This window comes from Marmota monax, unplaced genomic scaffold (assembly GCF_021218885.2).
Source record: "Marmota monax isolate L192 unplaced genomic scaffold, Marmota_monax_Labrador192_F-V1.1 WCK01_AAM20220418_F8-fsc00321, whole genome shotgun sequence".
NCBI classification, from domain to species: Eukaryota; Metazoa; Chordata; class Mammalia; order Rodentia; family Sciuridae; genus Marmota; species Marmota monax.
In genome coordinates this window covers 623,444-646,499 of record NW_026694856.1, presented here as the reverse complement: position 1 = coordinate 646,499, position 23,056 = coordinate 623,444, and the positions used below count along the sequence as shown (strand labels likewise).

The following is a 23,056-nucleotide window of genomic DNA, read 5'->3' as shown; positions in this document are numbered from 1 at the left end:
TGATCCCATTTTTTAATTTCCAGAAAGTATATATGTAATCATGAAAAATATATATTCTTTAGATACCTATATAAGCATAGAGAAAGTATAAAAAAGCAGATTCTATAATATTTACTGGTATTATTGCAGGGTGAAAAGGTTACAGGTGATCTTGATTTTCTTCTTTATACTTTTCTGGGGTTCTTCCCCTGAATTTTGGACGATGAGTAGAAATCATTTTATTATGATAAAAATACTAATTAAGTTTTTAAAAATTTTACAAAAATAAATCCTGGCTAACATTTTGAAATTAAAACATCAAACTGATTTAAACTTTGAAAGTCTCGGATGGGTTTTTTTAAAATTGAATTTTCCCCATTTTTCAACTACACTACTTTTTAATTCATTTTTTTTAGGAGAACAAAGTCTATCAGTTAACAACTAGGTGAAGTAACTTGGGTTAAAAAACAAACTGCTAAGAATTTGACAGTCGGGCAGTCACCAGAACAGTGCTCTACTAAACATAAGAAATCCTAGAATTATTATGTATTGCAGAAGAGGGTTTGATTAAATTAAAAGTCACTTCTAAAAAGTATTGTGTTCTCCCAACTTCTAGAAAAATGCCTTTCATTATTGGAAATCTGCACTTCATTCATTCAATTGTTCACAATTCCTAATGGTGAACATTAGATGTAAAATCTCAATAAATGGACTAAGTTTACTTCATTCCTAGAAAGGTTCGCTTTTTAAACGGAGTCCCTACCACTTTGTCAAGCACAATGGGTAAAATTCTCATTTATCCTCTAAAATAGGTTGGATCAATGTTACTAAAGTATGTTCAATTTTAGTCTCGAAAGACTAATGTGTTTCATCTGTGTTTCAGAAATATCAATTGTAAACAATTTTATTTTCTCACTTAAACTTCTTTTACTAAGATTAGCAACAGATTGTCAGTTTTCCTAATGCATAACACTTTGGGGCGGTTTAAATGGGAATCTGCACTAAGGCTTTTATTTAGCATTCTTTCTCATCAGCAATTTTCCCCCACTTAAAAAAAATGTTTATTGGTATACATTCACACAAATATTTGGGGCCGAATCTCGGCAACCCGCTTCAAAGGATTAGATGTGCGGTTACCATAAGCAAACGCATTCATTCACCCTAAAAGATTTAAGAAAATGTAATGTTTGTAGGGAAAGCGAGGTCTCTCTGTAAACCTCCGTAGCTGAGAGCCTCCAAAGCCCGCCAAGCACAGTGGAAGCATCCACAGCTGTTTTCAATTGTTTTTGCTTTCTCAAAATAATGCACTTGGTGGGGCAAACGGTGCTGTTTGCAGCATCTCTAGCCCCCAAACCGGGGTTAACCCTGACCTGAATGCCCTGTTTGGCTCCCGGTATCGCATGATTTCGCTTCCCTGCTCGGTAAAAACCTAAGAAAAATGGGATTTCCACCTCTGAGAAAAGCGTTTAGGAAGAAGGGTGAATTAGGTGTTTTAAATGTCGGGTTTTAGTGTTCTCTCTCACCCAGATTCAAGAAAAAGAGAAAAGATGTTATTTGTATAGGGGGACGCGGTTTGACACCTATTTCCTTTGGCTCCTATCTAGGCCAAGGGGCCCCAATAACGGGGTAACATCCCCCCAAAATGGGCAGAGACCCCCAGGTCTTTGATACAAGATCGAGAGAGGTCCAACTAGGGGGCTGGGGTGGGGGGTCAGAGGGTGCTGGGAATGGAAACTGGAGCTGAAATTTCTGCGCCCGCTGGTCAGGGAGGGGCCAGTGGGGGTGCAGAGAAAAAGAAAAGGCCAGGGGTCAATCCTGGAGAGGGACCCACAGTCCCCAAAAGTAGGGTACAGGGCATTCTGAAAGAGGGATACAATGGGGGCATCAAGAGGGGCTGAAGCCCAAAGGGCGAGCCCGGGTACCCGAACCCGAGTGGGGGAGGGGGAGGCGGCGGCCTGTTTGGCCCAGGACCTCCACATCGCGCGCAGGCCACTAACCTGTCAGCAAGAATGTGCCAGTGGTCGCGGGGCTCATCCTGCGTGTCCCCCGACCCTGTCCAGTCCAAGCACAGGGGTCTCCCAGCTCCCACCACCGGGGCAAAAGCATTCTTGGCCTGGCTAGGCCGGCCGTCCTCGATTCTCCCCTCCCCTCCCTTTCTTCTTTCCTCCCAGCTTGGCCAGTTCAGCCTCAGCATCCAGCACCCCCTCCCTAATCCCCTACTCCCTCTAGCGGCGGGCCACTGAAGCGTGGCCATCGCCCCCCCCTCCCCCATCCCCCATCCCTCCCGCCCCCGCACCCCCCTCCGCCCCCCAGCCCGCAGAGCACGCTGGGATTTGGCGCCCCCCTCCTCTGTTCAGCCTATATAAGGCAGGCGGTCTGGGCTCCGGGTACACGCGCTTCAACTTCGGTTGGTGTGTGTCGAAGAAACCTGACTGCGACCTGAGGAGAACATCGGAGAGGGTCCACTGAGCCTCTCGAGAGGTCCGCTGAGCGGGCTCGCGTCCGGAGCCACTCCGGGCTGCGGAGCACCCAGTGGAGCCCACGCCTGGCCAGGTGTGGGACCCCTTCCTTCCTGTCTTCGCAGAGGAGTCCTCGCGTGGTGAGTATGCGGTGAGGATGTTTTTTATTTTTAAGATCACATTCATTCCCCGTTTTTATCGGGAGCTGCGGGAGATGGAGTAGCGCCCCAGAATGTCTCCACGCAAACCTTGCCACGCCTTCACTGGCAGAACCCCAAAACTGACTGGGGGAAACCAAGCCTTCAGGGCTCTGGTTTCCAGGACCCAAGTCCAGATACGGTCTGTAGACAGACATGAGCTGCAGACAGGAATGAGCTGCAGACGCACATGAGCTACAGACTAATTTGCAGATAGCTCTACAAATGCGCTACAAAGTGCTATGTGCTAAAACTAATTGACGCTTCCATGCGCTACAAACTTGCGCTTCATGCGCTACAAACTGGCGCTTCATGGGCTACAAACTGAGGGGCACTTCACGCGCTAGAAACTGATGGGCGCTTCATGCGCTAAGGACTGGCGCTTCATGCGCTAGAAACTGATGGGCGCTTCATGCGCTACAAACTGGCACTTCATGCGCTAGAAACTGATGGGCGCTTCTCGCGCTACGGACTGGTGCTTACATGCGCTACGGACTGGCGCTTACATGCGCTACAGACCTGTAAAAACTGCAGCGATATCTGAGCTGCAGACTAAAGATTAGCTTGCGCTTTAAATGCGCTTCAAATTCTGAGCTGAAGACTAGCTTTTCAAAAGCGCTACAAAAATGATATTAGCTATACAATAGCGCTTCAATGCGCTATGAGGCACATGAACTGCGGAACAATTTACACCTAAAAGGCTTGCAAAGTGGAAACTGCTGCCAGAGGTACATGAGCTGCAGGCTGTTTGGCGCTACAGATAAACCAGGTATAGAGGGAAAAGGGCTGCAGAGTACAATTACTCTGCTTCTTAGATGGGGACCCCACCCTTTCACCTTTTCGAATGGCTCCCACTGTATTTCTTTGCAGGATGGCTCTGTGCATGATGGTTCTGTTAGACAAAATGGAGCCTTGGGCAAAAAAATTAGTGTTTAACATTCTACCCACACCATTCCTGCTATGGCAGTGGAGTGGAAGGGCGCTGACTTTTGGGGATGGCAGATTAGGCTGCCTAGTTATGTTGATTGAAGTGGCTGTGTAGTTGTCGTGGTGGCGCGAATCGGTGTCCAGCAACAGTTTGTGGAAACTGTCTGTTTGCTGAGTTGGGGGGGGGGGGGCTGGATCTGGGGTGATTGCTCTTGCTGCATGAAATGAATCTGGCTGTTGGAGGTTGGTGGGAGGGGTTTGGGGGGCGGGATCTTGGGAGTGGCGTGCAGACACTCTGCAGCCCTGTAGCAGCCAGTCTCTGGCCTGCCCCGCCCATCCTAACGCGCCTTCTCTGCAGTATCTGCTCAGAACGCGCTTAGCGCCTCCCTTCCTCCCTCCCAGCGCCTACTCAGAGCGCGCCTCCCCTGCAGCGCGCCTCCCCAGAGCGCGCCTCCCCAGGCCCCGCCTCTCCAGCGCTGACTCTTGGAGCCAGCCTACCCAGACCCCGCCCCTCCCTGAGCCCCCTCCTCTGAGGTGGCCTGCCCAGACCCCGCCCCTCACTGAACCCCTCCTCTGAGGTGGCAGCCCAGATCCCTCCCCTCACTGAGGCCCCTCCTCTGAGGTGGCCTGCCCAGACCCCTCCCCTCCCTGAGGCCCCTCCTCTGAGGTGGCCTGCCCAGACCCCGCCTCTCTCTGAGGCCCCTCCTCTGAGGTGGCCTGCCCAGACCCCGCCTCTCCCTGAGGCCCCTCCTCTGAGGTGGCCTGCCCAGACCCCGCCTCTCCAAAGCTTGGCTCCACCCTGAGACTGCCTCCTCTGAGCTGGCCTTACAGCCCCGCCTTCAGCAGAGCCTTCCTGCGCTTGCGCAGTGTGAGCCCCCGTCCCTCCCATTAGGCCTTGTCCTATGAGCCTGCGCGCCTTCATTGCCTGAGCCTGGCTGCACAGACCCGCCCCCCTGCGGTTTCTCTGCTGCGCGGTTTTGCTTTTTGTCCACTAGTATCTAATAAGTACAAGAATAATAAATAAGAACAATTAACAACAATTATACCTGGCATTTGCAAACAATTTTATAAGTGTTTTGCATATATTAAATAACAATCTTACAATTTAAACTGATATTTATGATGGGAATGTCTAAGCTGACTTGGCTGTGCACACTCTAAAGGCAATTTAGCCAAATGTTTTTATTATAAATTAAAAAAATAAAATTAAAAAATATTTTCACATTACCTTTTTTTTAAAAGACACTAGTGGACCTACTGGAATTGAATGCTTTGGTGAATACAAAACAAGGAACAATTTGGGCGGTGTTTGTTTCATAGGAGTTTTAAGTGGCACATTGGTGCTGCTGGTTTGGCCTTTGAGCAAGGATGAAGTGTGTGTGTGTCTATGAAACTGGGGTTTATTTTCCCCATTGGAAACTAAGGGATTAGCCCTGGCTAACCTGCCTACATACAATAAATTGTGCCTGGCACGTGGTAGGCATTCATTAACATGTGTTAAATGACCAGAGTAAATTGGTTTATTTGTCTTCTTGCTTAGTATTGCAGGTCTTTTCTGTTTTCTTATTCTGCTTTGGTGCTTTGTTGTCCTGGGTTGTACCTTCACATATCTAAGAGTTTCTTTAAAAAAAAAATGCATTTTTGAACATTAATAATGTAAGCTGTAATTATAAAGACACTAAATTAATTTAAATTATTCCAAATAATTAGCTTTTTTCATAAAAAGCTAATTATTTAATATTCCAAGTAATTGGCTTTTTTCATAAAAAGCTAATTATTTGTTATCCCAAGTAATTGGCTTTTTTCATAAAAAGCTAATTATTTGTTATCCCAAGTAATTGGCTTTTTTCATAAAAAGCCAATTATTTGTTATCCTAAGTAATTAGTTTTTTTCATAAAAAACTAATTATTTAAATTTTGGGCAAATAGGTTATTAATGGTATACATTGACATTTAAAATTTGTGTAATGAAACATAAAATAGTTACAAAATATAGACTGTTTCAACTGGCATAATTAAACATCTGTATTATTGCCAGTCAAATGTACCATGTAAAAATATTCTAATTAATGAAGAAATTAAAAACCTGGTTCTCTATATTACAAACTATGAGCCAGGAGTTTTTTTAAGGGGAGAAATGGAAGTTTTTTGGCTTCCAAAAGTCTATCACCGCCCCCCCCCCAATTCCCTGGCCCCTTAAAAATATACAATCTCTGGAAAATATGTGCATATAATTACAGCTTTAAGTCTGTTGCTTCTTTGGGAATTCTGTGTCTGCATATTAAAGAGGTTCAAAACATTGGTTTTAAAAAAGTGCATATTAATAGAACTTGAATTTTACAACTGATGCACATAATACTTTAAAAAATTGGACATTTTGAAAATTTAAAACAATTAAGAGTTGCTTAATGGTGTTTCATTTACTAATGGGATGTATATGTATGGGGTTTTTGTTGTTGTTGTTGTTTTTTGGCTACTCTTGCTCTTTGGTGGATTTGGGGAATAAGTTTCTAGAAGTCATTGTGAAAAGTTGATAATTAATCAAATGTACTTAATTACTAAGTAGACTAAAACTGAAGTATTTATTATGACTTCTGTCCCAGGCAGCTTGGCTTTTTGCAGTGTGACCTCTCAGTTTTCAAGAATGGGACCTCTTGACCCCACCTCTCCAATCCAGTCCCTATAAGAGGGACCTTTAAGGAGCCAGAGTTTTATTAGTCAAATCAAGTTGAAATGCTCCTTGCATCCTGTGAACTTGCACTGTACCTGGTGCTGTTAAACATTTTTGTAATTTACTTAAATTTAGTATTAACCTGCCTGCCCACTATTCTGTTAACTTTTAATGGGTTAACTACTTTGCTTTGGTCTTAAGAGTCCCACCCCAAAATTGCAAACCCCAGTGGGGGCTTGAGTCCTAACACTGGTAAAGGTCAGAGGTCTTAAACTGGTGACTTTGCAAGCCAAATAAGGCCTCAATTTTATATGTATATATATTAGTGCTATTCAAACAAACAAAATGTAATGTCTGGAGGGGGGCAGAGGAAGGGGCATGCATTCCCCAAATAGATAATTGTAGCCTCTCCCTGTGATCTTAACTCCAGTCTCCTCACTTGTAAATTACCTTTCTGTATAATGAAGGCATTTGAATTTTTAATTCTTATTGATTTTGTTTCCCTGAACAGTAAATTATTTGATGATTTCCCAATGTAATTTCTGTCCCATCATTTTTTTTATAGATGGTAAAATCATCAAACTTCAGCTTAAATATAGCCTACCCCAGTATCTGTTATTGACATGTAGATTAACCTTCCTGACCTGTGTCAAGCTGCACTAGGCCATGCTGTGACTGCCCTATAGGAAGCCTTGTCTGTTTTGATTAAAATGTGCACACAAGCTAAGTGACACCTTAGTCACCTGACCTTTGTTTATTAGTTGTTTTTTAATGAGACATTAAAATTCTTAATTTAATAAATAAAAATTGTATTATATTGTGCTTTGCATTGCCATTGTTACCTATCCTATTGTTTTTAAAGAGCTGGAAATGAGACTGAACATTACAAGTTATGATGTGTTTGTGTCTTCTAATTTTTGTAAGCTTGATAATATATTATCTTGAATGTCAATTATTCATTGTGTTTGTAGCCTAAGTTACTAAAGTAATTAAGTTAAAATTATTAAAATTACACACTAACACTTGTCCCTTAAGGACCTTGCTTGCTCTATTGCCACATCTTGGAGAGGCCATATCAACAGCAAAGAATGCAGGGGAAAATGAGGTGGTATAGGGGATAAGAGGGGTATTAGGAAAGGGGGGGGGGGGCTCATGAGTGATTTATTACCATATCCCCTTTTATCTTATACCCTAGAGGTTGAAATATTAGTTATTTTCCACTTAACTTCTTTAATTAACATTTTTTAATGTTATGTAATTTATTTAATAACCACTTTTGCTTTGATAGGTCAGAGAGAAACAAGTTATGGTTTAAAAGTTTTGTTTACTTAAAAGTTTTGAACTTTTAAACTACAAAGTGTTTTAAACATTTTAAACTAAATTTAAATATTTTTTGAAAACTTTTATACTGTTTAAAACTTTTCTTAAACTTTAAAAAGTTTAAAACCTTTTTAAAAATTGAACTTTTTTAAAGTTTTGAACTTTTAAAACTTTCAGAACTTCTCGAAGTTGTAAACTTTTCAAGTTAAAAAAGTTAAACTTTTAAAAACTTATTAAACTTTCTAAAGTTTTAAAAACTTTTTAAACTTTCATATACTATATATTAAGTTTTAAACTTCTTGTGTATTTAAATTTTCCAGATTTGGGATTTGAAATTATTGAAATTTTAAATGATTAAATCACTCTAAATGCACTTAACACTATTTTTCAGGAAGACACTTTATTATGACTTATTGTGTGATTTATTAACATCACACTCATAATTAGAACATTTAATTCTCTTATACCACCTCCAGACACATCCATTCACCCTACCCCCCTACCCACCCAACTCTACCTTCCACCCTTACCCCCACCTTTCACCCCCTCCCCCTCCCCCTTCTACCCTCTATCCCCCACCTTCCACTCTCTACCCCATCCCCCACCTTCTACTCCCAAACCCCCACTCCCTACCCCCTACCTTCTACCCCCTATCCCCCACCTTCCACTCCCTACCCCCCACTCCCTACCCCCCACCTTCTAACTCCTACACCCCCACCTACCAACCCCAACCCCCAGACCCCCCAGCCCTGAGTACAGCTTTGTCTCACCTGAATATTACAAACCTTTGGGGTGGGGCTATGGTGACAAATCTTGATTAAGAACCAGGAATTGCAAACTGATGACCTGAAGGATCAATAAAGTCCTGGAGTTGTTTGACCAACACAGTATTTAAAGGGGGGGGGGGGGACAAACAAAAGAATAGCTTTAGTATGTAAATGGGTGCCCAGGTCACTATAGTTGCAGCCTCTCCTATTTAAACAGAAAGTTACCTTTCTGTTTTCTAATTAATAACCTTATTAGTGCCAACAGACAGTTGTTGAACATTTGCTATGTGGTTATCTGCATGATATAATTAAATTGAATTTTAATAAATAACTAATTATTATAATTAAGTCATAATTAACTATTATTGGTCATCTTTGAAAAAAAGTCTCATTTTCTAGCCTAGTTCTTGTTAGGAGGCATCAATTAATATTTGTTGAATGACTACGTAATGAGGAAGGAAACTGACATATACATGTTGCTGTTAAGTGCCATTTCTGACCCAAAGAGAATTCTCTTTGGGAAGTTAAATTATGGTCAGAAAAGTAATTAGACAGTCTTGTGTTTTTTGTGGTGGTGGTGGTTGTTTGATTTGATAATCAATTATGTTCTCTGTAGAAGTGGACAGAGGTCATGACAATTGGCATGTGTTCTTTTTCAGAGCTGATAAATGCAGGCATCTCTCTTGTTGTGTGGTTGTTTTTAGTTGTTGTTGTTTAATTGGGATATTAGCTGGTTTTCACCTAATTTCTTTAATTGCAAAAGTTATTTTGGAATTGTTTTGCATAATTTATTTGGTATCTATCTTTGCCTAAAAGTTTCTTGCTTCATTCCCTCCATACAAAATTACTTATGTTCTGTGTCTTAGCATTCTTTATAGCCTATAAAGGTGAGCATAGTGATGTTAAAGTTTGCATATTGATGAATCAAAATGAAAAGGTGATTTTTGAGGAAGAAAAGGTCATTTGAGCATCAGAGAAAGAAGAGTGCTTTCATTATTTGTTGTCCTGATTGATGACTTCATTTGCTTTTCTTTTGAGGATGTGTTTTCTTTGTTGGCTAATTATTAATATGAGCAAGTAGATCAGAGAGGTGCATTAAATACTAAACCTTCTTTGCATTATGCCCCTTTAGATATATATGTTGAATGTATACTCTTATCTTCATTTACAGAAATAAGCGGGTTTTGAAAACAAAGAGAAGAAGGGGTGCAAGAGGGGGCCAGGATCCAGGCCTCCACCCCCACAGAAGTGAAGCAACACCTGGGAGGTCTCCTCCCACACCAACCGTCACCCTGGGTCCCGACTGCCCACCGCCTCCCCCTCCCCCTCCCCCCAACAACAACAACAACAACAAGCCCAGCGGCCACAAGAGCCCCTGCGTCCCAAACATGACGGAACGCAGGAGGGATGAGCTCTCCGAAGAGATCAACAACCTGAGAGAGAAGGTCATCAGGCAGTCCGAGGAAAACAACAACCTGCAGAACCAGGTGCAGAAGCTCACAGAGGAGAATACCACTCTCCGTGAGCAAGTGGAACCAGTCCCTGAGGATGATGAAGACGACATTGAGCTCCAAGGTGCTGCAGCGGCTGCTGCCCCACCCGCTCCAATTGAGGAAGAGTGCCCAGAAGACCTGCCAGAGAAGTTTGATGGCAACCCCGACATGCTGGCTCCTTTCATGTCCCAGTGCCAAGTCTTCATGGAAAAAAGCACCAGAGATTTCTCAATTGATCGTGTCCGTGTTTGCTTCGTGACAAGCATGATGACCGGCCGTGCTGCCCGTTGGGCCTCTGCCAAACTGGAGCGATCCCACTACCTGATGCACAACTACCCCGCCTTCATGATGGAAATGAAGCATGTCTTTGAAGACCCTCAGAGACGAGAGGCCGCCAAACGCAAGATCAGACGTCTGCGCCAGGGCATGGGCTCTGTCATCGACTATTCCAACGCTTTCCAGATGATTGCCCAGGACCTGGATTGGAATGAACCTGCCCTGATTGACCAGTACCACGAGGGTCTCAGCGACCACATTCAGGAAGAGCTCTCCCACCTCGAGGCCCCCAAGTCGCTGTCGGCGTTGATTGGCCAGTGCATTCACATTGAGAGAAGGCTGGCCAGAGCTGCTGCTGCTCGCAAGCCACGCTCCCCACCCCGGGCGCTGGTGATGCCTCACGTGTCAAGCCACCACCAGGTAGATCCCACCGAGCCCGTGGGAGGTGCCCGCATGCGCCTGACCCAGGAAGAAAAGGAAAGACGCCGTAAGCTGAACCTCTGCCTCTACTGTGGAAACGGAGGTCACTACGCCGACAACTGTCCTGCCAAGGCCTCAAAGTCTTCACCGGCGGGAAACTCCCCGGCCCCGCTGTAGAGGGACCTTCAGCGACCGGGCCGGAATTAATAAGGTCCCCACCAGATGATGCTTCATCTCCACACCTGCAAGTGATGCTCCAGATCCATCTTCCGGGCAGACACACCCTGTTCGTCCGAGCCATGATCGATTCTGGTGCTTCTGGAAACTTCATTGATCACGAATACGTTGCTCAAAATGGAATTCCTATAAGAGTCAAGGACTGGCCAATACTCGTGGAAGCAATTGATGGGCGCCCCATCGCATCGGGCCCAGTTGTCCACGAAACTCACAACCTGATTGTTGACCTGGGAGATCACCGCGAGGTGCTGTCATTTGATGTGACTCAGTCTCCGTTCTTTCCTGTCGTCCTGGGGGTTCGCTGGCTGAGCACACATGACCCCAACATCACTTGGAGCACTCGATCCATCGTCTTCGACTCTGAATACTGCCGATACCACTGCCGGATGTACACTCCAATACCTCCCTCGCTCCCACCACCAGCACCACACCCGTCACTCTACTACCCAGTCGACGGATACAGAGTTTACCAACCAGTGAGGTATTACTACGTCCAGAATGTGTACACTCCAGTTGATGAGCACGTCTACCCAGATCACCGTCTGGTTGACCCCAACATAGAGATGATACCTGGAGCTCACAGCATTCCCAGTGGGCACGTGTACTCCCTGTCTGAACCTGAAATGGCAGCTCTCCGAGATTTCGTGGCGAGAAATGTGAAGGATGGCCTGATTACCCCAACCATTGCACCAAACGGAGCCCAAGTTCTCCAAGTCAAGAGGGGGTGGAAACTGCAAGTTTCTTATGATTGCCGAGCTCCAAACCATTTCACCATCCAGAATCAGTATCCTCGCCTATCTATTCCTAATTTGGAAGACCAAGCGCACCTGGCAACCTACACCGAATATATTCCTCAAGTACCTGGATACCAGTCGTACCCCACATACACCACGTACCCGACCTACCCAGTAGGATTTGCGTGGTACCCAGTGGGACGAGATGGTCAAGGAAGATCTCTCTACGTACCTGTTATGATCACTTGGAATCCACATTGGTACCGCCAGCCTCCGGTGCCGCAGTATCCGCCGCCGCAGCCGCCACCGCCGCCACCGCCACCACCGCCGCCTCCATCTTACAGTACCATGTGAATTCCTGTCATGTCCCTTCAAGATCTCTTCCCTCAAAGATTATTCCTGTGTAGCTTCTCAATCAGTGACTGTGTGCTAAATTGAGCTACTGTATCTTCAAGCCACATCCTCTCTGAAAGGCTACAGAAGGTCAGGGCCACCCTGAACTGGCACACATCTTAAAGCACCAGAAGACCTTCAAAATAATATTTACCAAGAAATTATCTCAGTTTTTTACCTTGACTGCCAATTAAAAAGTTTACTTTCCAAAGAAGTCTGAAACCTCTGTCACCATCTAAATTAATGGCTGCCAAATTTCTTTACAGAGAAGCTGATGCAAACACAGGAAATGCTGATTTCTTAAGGGAGGGGGAGACAAGGAGGAGGAGGACATGACCCTTCTTGCAGCTTCGGGACTCACTGGAGGACCGAAGCCTTATAAAGGAAGCCACAGTTTTTGGTGCAGTGTTGAAAGGCTTCCGTGATCCTCTTGCTGCACCCTTAGAAACTTCACCATCTTCAAACTCCACTTTCATGGTTCCGTTAATTCTCAAGGAGCAGCAAGTCGACTGGTTCTCCCAGAAGCAGGCAAACACCCCTGCGACATGTAACACCTCAGGCCTGAAAAGAAAGTGCTCTCAGACAGACTCTTGCATGTTAAGAGTGTGCCTTCATATCCTGGTGCAAATCATGTGTACCCAAGAACTCTGGCTTTGACACAACATCTTACCATCATCATGCCAGTAATGGCTCCAGGAGTGTTAGGTGTCTGTGAAATGTTGTGACCACCTCTCAATCATGTGTGAGGGCTAAAGATCAGCAAATCAAAGGACTCCTAAATCCCGTACCCAACTCTTAAAAGAGGCTCTGAGTTAATTGTTACCAACTTGTGCTGGGACTTCAGAAAGAATTCTCACGAATGTTGTTAATTGGCTGGAAAAACACCAGTTGAAGTTTGGGAAGCATCTGTCTACGTCTCTGCCTCCATTTGCATCTGGGCATTCCATCATCAGTCCCCTCATTAGACTGTAGCATTAGGATGATTGGAGAGGGGAAATGATTTTGCACCCAGACCCACACTCCTGTGTATGGGAGGGAAGAGGAATTAGAGCACTGGGCACTGTCTTGAGGATATGGACTTCTTTAATGAGAAGATGACCTGAGGGTAATCACCTCGAAAGAATCAAGCTGCCAATGGATGAAAGGCCTCACAAAGCAACTGACAACACAAGAGTTGTCTTCAATCCAGTGACACCTCTGGTGTCTCCTGGACTCTTTGTGCTAACCTAGGACTGCCTGACTTCTTTAACCTAGTCCCTTGCTACTACCTTGAACCACTTGTCTAACCTCTCTTTCTGTTTAATTCTCTACTACTGCCATTAACCCTGCTACAGGATTTATATTCCAAATTGCCTGAAGAGGAGTCTTAATGGTGAAGTTTCCTTTTCATCAGCCTCATCTTTCATATATTCATTATTATCCCCCACCCCTTATCCTTGCATGTTTAAATACTTAAAACTTCTATCTATAGTAGTGTTCTTTAACAGTGTTTTAAAGTGTTGGCTATGCTTTCAAAAGTTTCCATTGAATGACAAAGTACTATTCAATTCTTATTGTTAAATTAAGTACAAATTTTAAAAAACATAGTGTAAGATATCTCTTTACTGTGAACTTCTTACAATACTGTGAATGAGAGGCTCCTCAGAACTGGAGTATTTATAACAAATCTTCAATTTATTGGACTTTTTAAATTGCACAAAAGAAAAACCTAATTGGCTATTTAGTCTAAAACAACTTTTCCGTATTTTCTTCAATGGAATCAGAAAGCTTGTCAATCACTTGTGTGTTTTAGAGTATTTTTAAAATGGTGCATTTGTGCTTCTGGACTATTGTGAAGCGTTACTTCCGTTTACCTCAAATCTCAATCCATCTTCCATACATTTGAATTCAAATTGCTGTGTGTCAAATTTACAGTTTTCAATTGATCTTCAAGCTGCAGAGTGCCTAGAAATGGGTCATTTTCTGCAGCCCTGGCATGTGCACACGGACATTTGCCACCATTGCAAGCAGAAGCCTGGCCAACAGCAAAACGATCAGGGAGAGCATGCTGGCGTGGGTTCACCACTCACAAAATCCCTGACACGTCGGACTGTTTACTAAAGCTTGTGATTGACTTTTTGGCAGTGTGTACTATGCTCTACTCCTATCTATACTATCTTTTAGGTGTTAAGGATAAGTAATCTTACATTTATTGCTCTATAGTATTGAAATTTAGTTAAGTTTCCTTTCTCATTTTGGTAAGTTTCCTTTCTCAATTTGGTAAGTTTCCTTTCTTAATTTGGTAAGTTTCCTTTTTCAATTTGATAAGTTTCCTTTTTCAGTTTGATAAGTTTCCTTTCTCAATTGATTTATTTTGTTTCTGTTGATCAAATTTATGTTAATTGGATACTTTAAAACTTTCTTTTGGCATTTCCAACAAAAATGCCTTTATTCATAAGGAAGAGACAAGAAGTTAGAAAGGGAGCAAAATAAAAACAGGAAGGAGATAGATAAATAAAACATCAGAATTTGCATTCTTCATTAATTAAATCAAGGAAGAAGATCTAAGAGCTCCCATTGCGAGTCAAGCCTGAAGATAAGTAAGTATGGTCATCATGTTAGGATATTGAAATAGAGAAGGTTTACATACATTTATAAAGGGTCAATTCAGTTTGAGCAATGATATATTTGATTCAATCATGGGAAGACATACAGTGAACTTGCAGGTGCACAAAATAAGATGGACACATCTAAATGGTGCAGTCTGGAATTTTGTTTAAGTTTGTAGGTACCTCTTGGACTCCTGAATTGATCCAGTCATCACCCACCACAGACATCTCACATCAGATCCCGTTCCAAGATGGCAGCAGAGAACATCCTGCTGGAAAGACCTGAGCAGCAGTGAAGGACCACCAGAGGAAAAGAAGAACCATGTGACATTTTCATCTAAGAGATCACGTGTCTGATGGGACTGAAAGTTCTTTGTTGTTTCAGATTGTAGAACGCTGTTAAATTGGTCTGTGGAATTTTGCATTGTTTTTATTTCTTTATGTAATCAGTTTAAGTAGTAGGGGATATATAATCATAGTATTTTAGGATGGGAGGGACTATTAAGAAATCTTAAGTGGGTGGGACTATTTAGGATAAGTTAGGATAAGATTATGTATTAGATATTGCTAAGTGGACACGTGTACTTACTTATGACCCTTTACCCCATACCTCTTACCCCTAATGATTTCAAATAAATTCAGAGGGAACTGCAGGGAGATCAATCTATTCAGAATGAATTGGACATGGATTAAATGTTAGTAAAAGTTCACATGTGATTGGATTAATTTCATAAAGGCCCTGGGTATTAACTTAAGGGATCAATTTGTGGAAAGATAGGTGCCCCTTGAGAGTTTGTTGCTAAAATGAAATTGATGATGATGATGTGGTTAATATTCATGAAATTTGAAAGAAAGTGATGAATAAACCCTTGATTTTGCCCCTGTCAGTAGCCCTCCTCCTTACCCCCACCCCTTCACCCTAACCCTGCCCCTCCTCCTTACCCTGCCCCACCTCCCAACCCCATACCCTTCCTTCAAACTATTATTGTATTCTCTTTACTCTATATTTCTCTGTATTGACTAATATTGTATTGATGTTCTAATAAAAATTCAATAAAGATTTAGTGGTTAAGTGCAAACTGTGTCCTGATCATTTCAGCGTCTTCCTTCAGGGCACGAGGTGGGGAGATGGGGAGGGGGAAAAAGGTCACAGTGGGCAGGGGGAGAGTGAGAGGGTGGGAGTGGGGTGCATTTGGGAGGGAGATGGTGTATGAAGAACATGTCAATAACACCACTCAATATCAATGACATATCAAGAACACTTCAGGAAACCAAGTATATATTCCAGCTGCAAAAGCCATCATATAAAATAAATCAACCAATTAACAGTGACTCTGGTGACAAAATAACAACATTTATCTTCTAATCCGAGTATGACTTGGAATAATTGAAATTTATTAATAATAGGGAGGGTGGGCACTGGGGAGGGTGGAGAGTGGGAGGAAGGACTAAGGGAGCACTAGGAGGGTGGGAAGAGGGGATGGGGGCGTGGGAGATAGTGAATTTGGGATCAGGGTGGTGTATAAAGAACACATCAATCAAACAACCCAGGGTCACTTATATACCCAAAACACCTCCAGGGAATCAATTAATTTATCCCACCAACACTTCATTAACATATAAAAAAGCAACCAATTAATAGCAACTCTAGTGACATGACAAACTTTATTACTAATATTACTTAGAATAATGAGATTTATTAATTACACTGGGGAGGGTAAAATGGGGGAGGGAGGCAGATGGATCACAAGAGGGGATGTGGGAATGGGCAGAGGGGTCATAAAGGTGGGAGGGGGCGACTTTGGGATGGGCATGGTGTATAAAGCACACATCTATCACACAACCTAATATCAGTGACAAACCTGGAATACCCCAGAAAGTCATATTATTCCAGTTGTAAAACATTAACATATATAATAACAACATCATCAATAGCAACTCCAGTGACATAACAAACTTCATTATTAATATCAATATTACCTGAAGTAATCAAGACTTATTGATTAGAGTGGGGAGGGAAAATGGCGGAGAATGGAATCAAGTGGATCACAAGAAGGGTTAAGGGCATGTGGGGATGGGCAGAGGGGTCAGAAAGGTGGGAGTGGGTGAATTCAGGATGGGGGTGGTGCATAAAGAATACATCACACTACCCAGGGGGTCACTTATATACCCAATACACCTCCAGGACATCAATTAGTTCCTTCCACCAGCAGCTTATTAACATATAATATAAAGCAAGCAATAGCAGCTCCAGTGACCATAACAAACTTTATTATTAATATCAATATCACTTAGAATAACTGAGACTTATTAATTGGAATGGGGAGGGTAAAATGGGGGGAGAGTGGAGGTAAATGGACACAAGAGGGGACAAGGGGGTGGGGGGATGGACAGAGGGGTCAGGAAGGTGGGAGTGGGTGAGGTTGGGATGGGGGTGGTGTATCAAGCACACTTCACACAACCCAGGGTCACTTATGTACCCAAAACACCTCCAGGGAATCAATTAATTTATTCCACCAGTAGCTCATTAACATAATAAAGCAACCAATAGCAACTCCAGTGACAAAACAAACTTCATTATTAATATCAATATTACCTGAAGTAATCAAGATTTATTGATTAGAGTGGGGAGGGAGAATGGGGGAGAATGGAGTCAAGCGGATCACAAGAAGGGTTAAAGGGATGTGGGGATGGGCAGAGGGGTCAGAAAGGTGGGAGTGGGTGAATTCCGGATGAGGGTGGTGCATAAAGCACACATCACACTACCCAGGGTCACTTATATAATCAATATATATACTTATATACCTCCAGAATGGGGAGGGTAAATGGGAGGAGAGTGGAGGTAAATGGACACTAGAGGGGACAAGGGGGTGTGGGGATGGGCTGAGGGGTCAGAAAGGTGGGAGTGGGTGAGGTTGGGATGGGGGTGGTGCATAAAGCACACATCATACAACCCAGGGTCACTTATGTACCCAAAACACCTCTAGGGCATCAATTAGTTCATTCCACCAGCAGCTCATTAACATATAATAGTAAAGCAAGCAATAACAGTTCCAATGACCATAACAAACTATTATTAATATCAATATTACTTAGAATAACTGAGATTTATTAATTGGAATGGGGAGGGTAAAATGGAGGACAATGGAGGAAAATGGATCACAAGAGGGAATGTGGGGATGGGAAGAGGGGTAAGCAAGGTGGGAGGGGGTGACTTTGGGATGGGCATGGTGTATAAGGCACACATCTATCACACAACCAACTCAATATCAATGACAAATCTGGAAAACCCCAGTGACATAACAAAATTCATTATTAATATAAATATTACTTAGAATAATTAAGATTTCTTAATTAGAGTGGGTAGGGGGAAAGGGGGAGAGTGGAGGCAAATGCATCACAAGAGAGGGTAGGGGGATGTGGGGATGGGCTGAGGGGTCAGGAAGGTGGGAGTGGGTGAGGTTGGGATGAGGGTGGTGAATAAAGCACACATCATACAACCCAGGGTCACTTATGTACCCAAAACACCTCCAGGGAATCAATTAATTTATTCCACCAGTAGCTCATTAACATAATAAAGCAACCAATAGCAACTCCAGTGACAAAACAAACTTCATTATTGATATCAATATTACCTGAAGTAATCAAGATTTATTGATTAGAGTGGGGAGGGAAAATGGGGGAGAATGGAGTCGAGTGGATCACAAGAAGGGTTAAAGGGATGTGGGGATGGGCAGAGGGGTCAGAAAGGTGGGAGTGAGTGAATTCCAGATGGGGGTAGTGCATAAAGAACACATCACACTACCCAGGGTCACTTATATAATCAATATATATACTTATATACCTCCAGAATGGGGAGGGTAAATGGGGGGAGAGTGGAGGTAAATGGACACAAGAGGGGACAAGGGGGTATGGGGATGGGCTGAGGGGTCAGAAAGGTGGGAGTGGGTGAGGTTGGGATGGGGGTGGTGCATAAAGCACACATCACACAACCCAGGATCACTTATCTACCCCAGACACCTCTAGGGCATCAATTAGTTCATTCCACCAGCAGCTCATTAACATATAATAGTAAAGCAAGCAATAGCAGCTCCAATGACCATAACAAACTTTATTATTAATATCAATATCACTTAGAATAACTGAGATTTATTAATTGGAATGGGGAGGGTAAAATGGAGGACAATGGAGGCAGATGGATCACAAGGGGGATGTGAGAATGGGCAGAGGGGTCATAAAGGTGGGAGGGGGCAACTTTGGGATGGGCATGGTGTATAAATCACACATCCAATTTCACAACGTTGTATCAAATGACAGACTTGGAATACTCCAGGAAATCAATTTATTCCAGTTGTAAAACATTAACATATATAATAATAAAGTCATCAATTAATAACAACTCTAGTGAGATAACAAACTTCTTTATTAATATCAACATCGCTTAGAAAAATCAAGATTTTTTAATTAGACTGGGGACAGGAAATGGGGGGAGAGTGAAGGCAAATGGACACAAGAGGGGATGAGGGGATGTGGGCATGGACAGAGGGGTCAGGAAGGTGGGAGTAGGTGAGTTTGGGATGGGGATGGTGTGTAAAGAACATATCACCCAAACCAAGACAATTTTATACCCAGAATACCTCAGGAAATCAACCAGTTTATTCCAGCTATAAAACATTAACATATACAGTAGTAAAGCAAGACTTTAATGACAACTCTGGTGACATAACATTTCAATATTAATATTACTGGAATACTTTAGATTTATTAAAAAGAGGGGAGGGAGGACATTGGGGAGATTTTGAGGGAAAGTGGGGAGGGCAAGTGATGGAAAGAGGATGGGTAAGTGGAAGGGGTTGGCGTGGTGTATAAAGAACAAATCAATCACACAACCCAGTATCAATGACATACCTAGAATACACAGGAAATAAATTTGTTCCAGTTGTTAAATGTTAGCATATACAATAACAAAGTCATCAATAGAATCTGCAGTGACAAAACAAACTTTGTATTTAATATCAATATTACTTAGACTTCTTGACAATTGTCAGTTGGAGTTGGGAGGGTGAAAGAGTTGGGGGATAGTGGACGGATCCCAAGAAAGGTTGGAAGAATGGGTAGAGGTGGTAGGAATGATGGGAGTAGGAGTGAGTTTGGGATGGGGGTGGAGTACAAAGAACACATCAGTCACACAGCTCAGTGTCAATGGCATATACCAAGAATGCTCCAGGAAATTAATATATTCCAGCTGTAAAACATTAACATCTAAAATAAAGCCACCAACTACTAGGGACTGTAGTGCAGTGACATAAAACAACTTTATTTTTATTATCAATATTATTGGAATATTTAAGATTTATTAATTTGAATGGGGCTGATGGGACAGTTGGAGAGTGCAGGTAGGAAGAATGGGTAGAATGGAGAGGGTGGGGGTGGAAAGAGAGGGTGGCATGTTTGGGATGGAGGTGACTTATAAAGAACACATCAATTACACAACCCAGCATCAATTACATCCCCAGAATACCCCAAGAAATCAACTGACTTATTCCAGCTGCACTGGAAGATCAAAAATATGTATAATAATAAAATAACCAAGTGATTGTGACTCCAGTGACATAATAAATTTTATTATAAATATTACTTGAAATAGTTGACAATTATTAATTTAAGTAGGAAGGGAGGGAGTGTGGAGAGAGTTGAGGGGAAATGGAATCATAAGAAGGACAAATGGGAGAAAAGAGGGGGAAGAATGGGATGGTGTGAGTGGGGTGGGGGTGGTATATAAAGAACCTATCAACCACACAGGCCAGAATCAATGATATACAGAATCAACTAATACATAACTGTTACAACAGGTTAACATATAAAAAATCACCAATTACAGCAATTCCAGTGACATAAACCTTATTCTATATCAGTATTTCTTGGAATACTTGAGATTTATTAATTGGATTAGGGAAGGAGGGGCCACAGAAGAGTGGAAGGTAGAAAGGAGTGGGATGCAGAGAGTGAGGATGGGAAGAAGAGTGAGGAGGTTGGCAGTGGAATGAGTTTGGATATGGGTGGTGTATAAAGAGCATATCAATCATATAACCCAATGTCAATTATAACCTAGAATATCCAGGAAATCAATTAATTTATTCCAGCTGCAAAACATCAACATATAAAATAAAGCCACCTGTTAATAGTCCAATGATAAAATAAGACAAAGTCCATTAAATACCAATGTGGTTTGAGTATTTGAGATTTATTAAAGGATTGAGGAGTTCAGGGGTAGGAAAAAAGAAGACTGGGAAATGCGGGAAAATAGAGAGGATGGGAGGTAAGGAAGAGAGGGTGATTTGGGGGTGGGAGTAGTGTATAATGAACATATCAGTCAGAATCCTGTATCAATGATATACCCAGAATACACCCAAAAATCAACTGGTCTATTTCAGCAGCAAAACTTCAAGATCTTGAGTAGCCACCAATTAGTAACAACTCTAGTGATAAAGTAAACTTTATTTTTAGTGCCAAATTAATAGAAAGTTATAAAACATTAGTGAGAACATAATATACACTAAATGCAGTAGAGATGAGTTAAAAAGTAACATGCAGATTTAGTTTTATACCAATGAACACTAAAAAAAAAATTAGCATGAGTGATTTTCATCTAATTAAAAAGTGGCAAACGGAGTCACAAGATACTCATTTCATTAGATTTTCAAACATAATGACATCAGTCTGAGTTAATCTGAAGAGAAAATCTTATTTTACCATTTTCAAAGTATTGATGGCTTCATATGACATGGGAGTCACATAAACATGGTGGCTTATCAGGAAGATGGTGATTAAAAGGAAAAATTGAGACTAATGACAAAAATTTTACAACTAAAAGCTGTGTCCTCTCAGAAGAATGCTCTGAAGAGATGTCTATCCAGCCCAGCATCCTCAGATTTCCATGGTATGCACGGTGGTGGGTGGAGAAATTGGGAGTTGGCCAAGAACCACTTAGCTATCAAATGTTTTCTTGATGTGTTACTGATAATTGAAATAATTCTGTGTAAAATGATTAGCAAAAATCACTTGGAAAGGGCTGAGATTGTGGCTCAGCGGTAGAGTGCTTGCCCAACACCTATGAGGCCCTGGGTTCAATCCTCAGCACCAAATTAAAAAATAAATAAATAAAATAAAGGTATTATGTTCAACTGTAACTAAAAAAATAAATATTTTTAAAAATCACTTGGAAAGAAAATTGAGATATCATATTCATTCGTGTTTTGTTACACCTATAGTACTTGCCATCTGTACTCCCACCCCTCTTCATAATTGACAAAATTAAACTTAAACAACTACCACAAAATAGGTGCTGAGCCTCAAAATTGTATAAAATTAGGCTATGTAGCTGGATCACGGGCTAGTTCCTAACATTAAACTTATGTTACACAGCAATGGAATTAAAAAAAAAAAAACATTTTATGAAAGAAATCCCTCTTATCTAGTATAGTGAATGCCACTAATTAATCAAAATAATTTTTTATGTGAGATTCACACTGTTAAATTTAAACACATAAATGTACATTCATTTGTCAACCTTGTTAGAGGCCTATTTCACAGATTAGAGCACTCAGTTGCTTTTTTGAATAAATTATATTAACAGCATAACGTAGAAGCAACACAATATGGAAAAATAACTTTTTAAAAAACATAAGAAACAATTAAAAATTTGTTGAGATTAATCACTTTTGATCCACATCTCAACAAGTACACTAACAAATTTCAGATAAATCAAGAACTATGAAAAGGAAGAACTTATCAGTATGAAGAAGGTAAACAAAATAACAATAACAATAACAACTTAGATGAATGGTTTTGAATTAATAAAAATAATGAACACACAACTGAATGAAAAATACTCAGTATGTACCTATAAAATATTTTAGAACTATCATAGTCTGTTTTGTGTTGCTAACACAAAATACATGAGGCTGGATACTTTCTAAAGAAAAGAATTTTATTTGGTCATGATTCTGACTCTTCAGAGTCCAAATGGCATGGCACTGCCATCTGGTGAGAGACTCCTGGGTATATCATAACATGGCCAACATGGCAAAGAATCAAAATGGGAAGTGGTTATGTACAAAAGAGACCAAACATTGGGGTGGCCATGTATTATAACAACCCAGTCTTTGGGTAACTAATCCAGTCCTTTTTGACCTAACTCACTTCCTCAAGATAGACATTATTCCCCTCTGAGAGTGGTGGCCTTGGACCTAGTTAGCTCACTTAAAGGCTCCACCACTTTAATACTGTTATATTAAGAAATTAAGCTTCAATATGAGTTTTGATGGGAACAAAACACATTCAAACATAGTACTAACTTACCACCCACAGTACCTAATATTTTCCTGCAGAGATTAAGTAACAGTCCCTATATTTTACTCCTTTTCTCACTTCTTTGAATATTATGTGGGGAAGAATTGAATGGATGGATGGATGGATGGATGGATGGATGGATGGATGGATGTGTTCAGTATAATGTATTGATTTATTTTGATGTGCAAGATATTAGGCTAGGTTTGGGAGGAAACAGTTCTGGGCACAGCTCTTGAACTGAGA

At 41.8% G+C, this 23,056-nt stretch overlaps 2 protein-coding genes across 9 annotated transcripts in view; one reads left to right on the top strand and one right to left on the bottom strand.

Moving 5' to 3' along the window:
- Positions 1–2,153, bottom strand: part of Sgce (sarcoglycan epsilon) — a 70,122-nt gene extending 67,969 nt beyond the window's left edge. For 3 of the 8 annotated variants that reach the window (XM_058573236.1, XM_058573239.1, XM_046426388.2), the window contains exon 1: positions 1,977–2,152. In XM_058573236.1, coding sequence (XP_058429219.1) covers positions 1,977–2,085 — 109 coding nt within the window. In that variant the 5' untranslated portion in view covers positions 2,086–2,152. Of the gene's footprint in view, positions 1–1,976 lie in introns of all 8 variants that reach the window. The other 5 variants (XM_046426387.2, XM_058573238.1, XM_058573240.1 and 2 more) reach the window with 2 other exon arrangements.
- Positions 2,154–2,341: 188 nt separating this feature from the next.
- Positions 2,342–15,540, top strand: Peg10 (paternally expressed 10). The gene is given in 3 exon segments (XM_046426386.2): positions 2,342–2,589; positions 9,492–10,657; positions 10,660–15,540. Coding segments are annotated over 3 exon segments (2,346 nt in total). The 5' UTR covers positions 2,342–2,584; the 3' UTR covers positions 11,835–15,540.
- Positions 15,541–23,056: the final 7,516 nt, after the last annotated feature.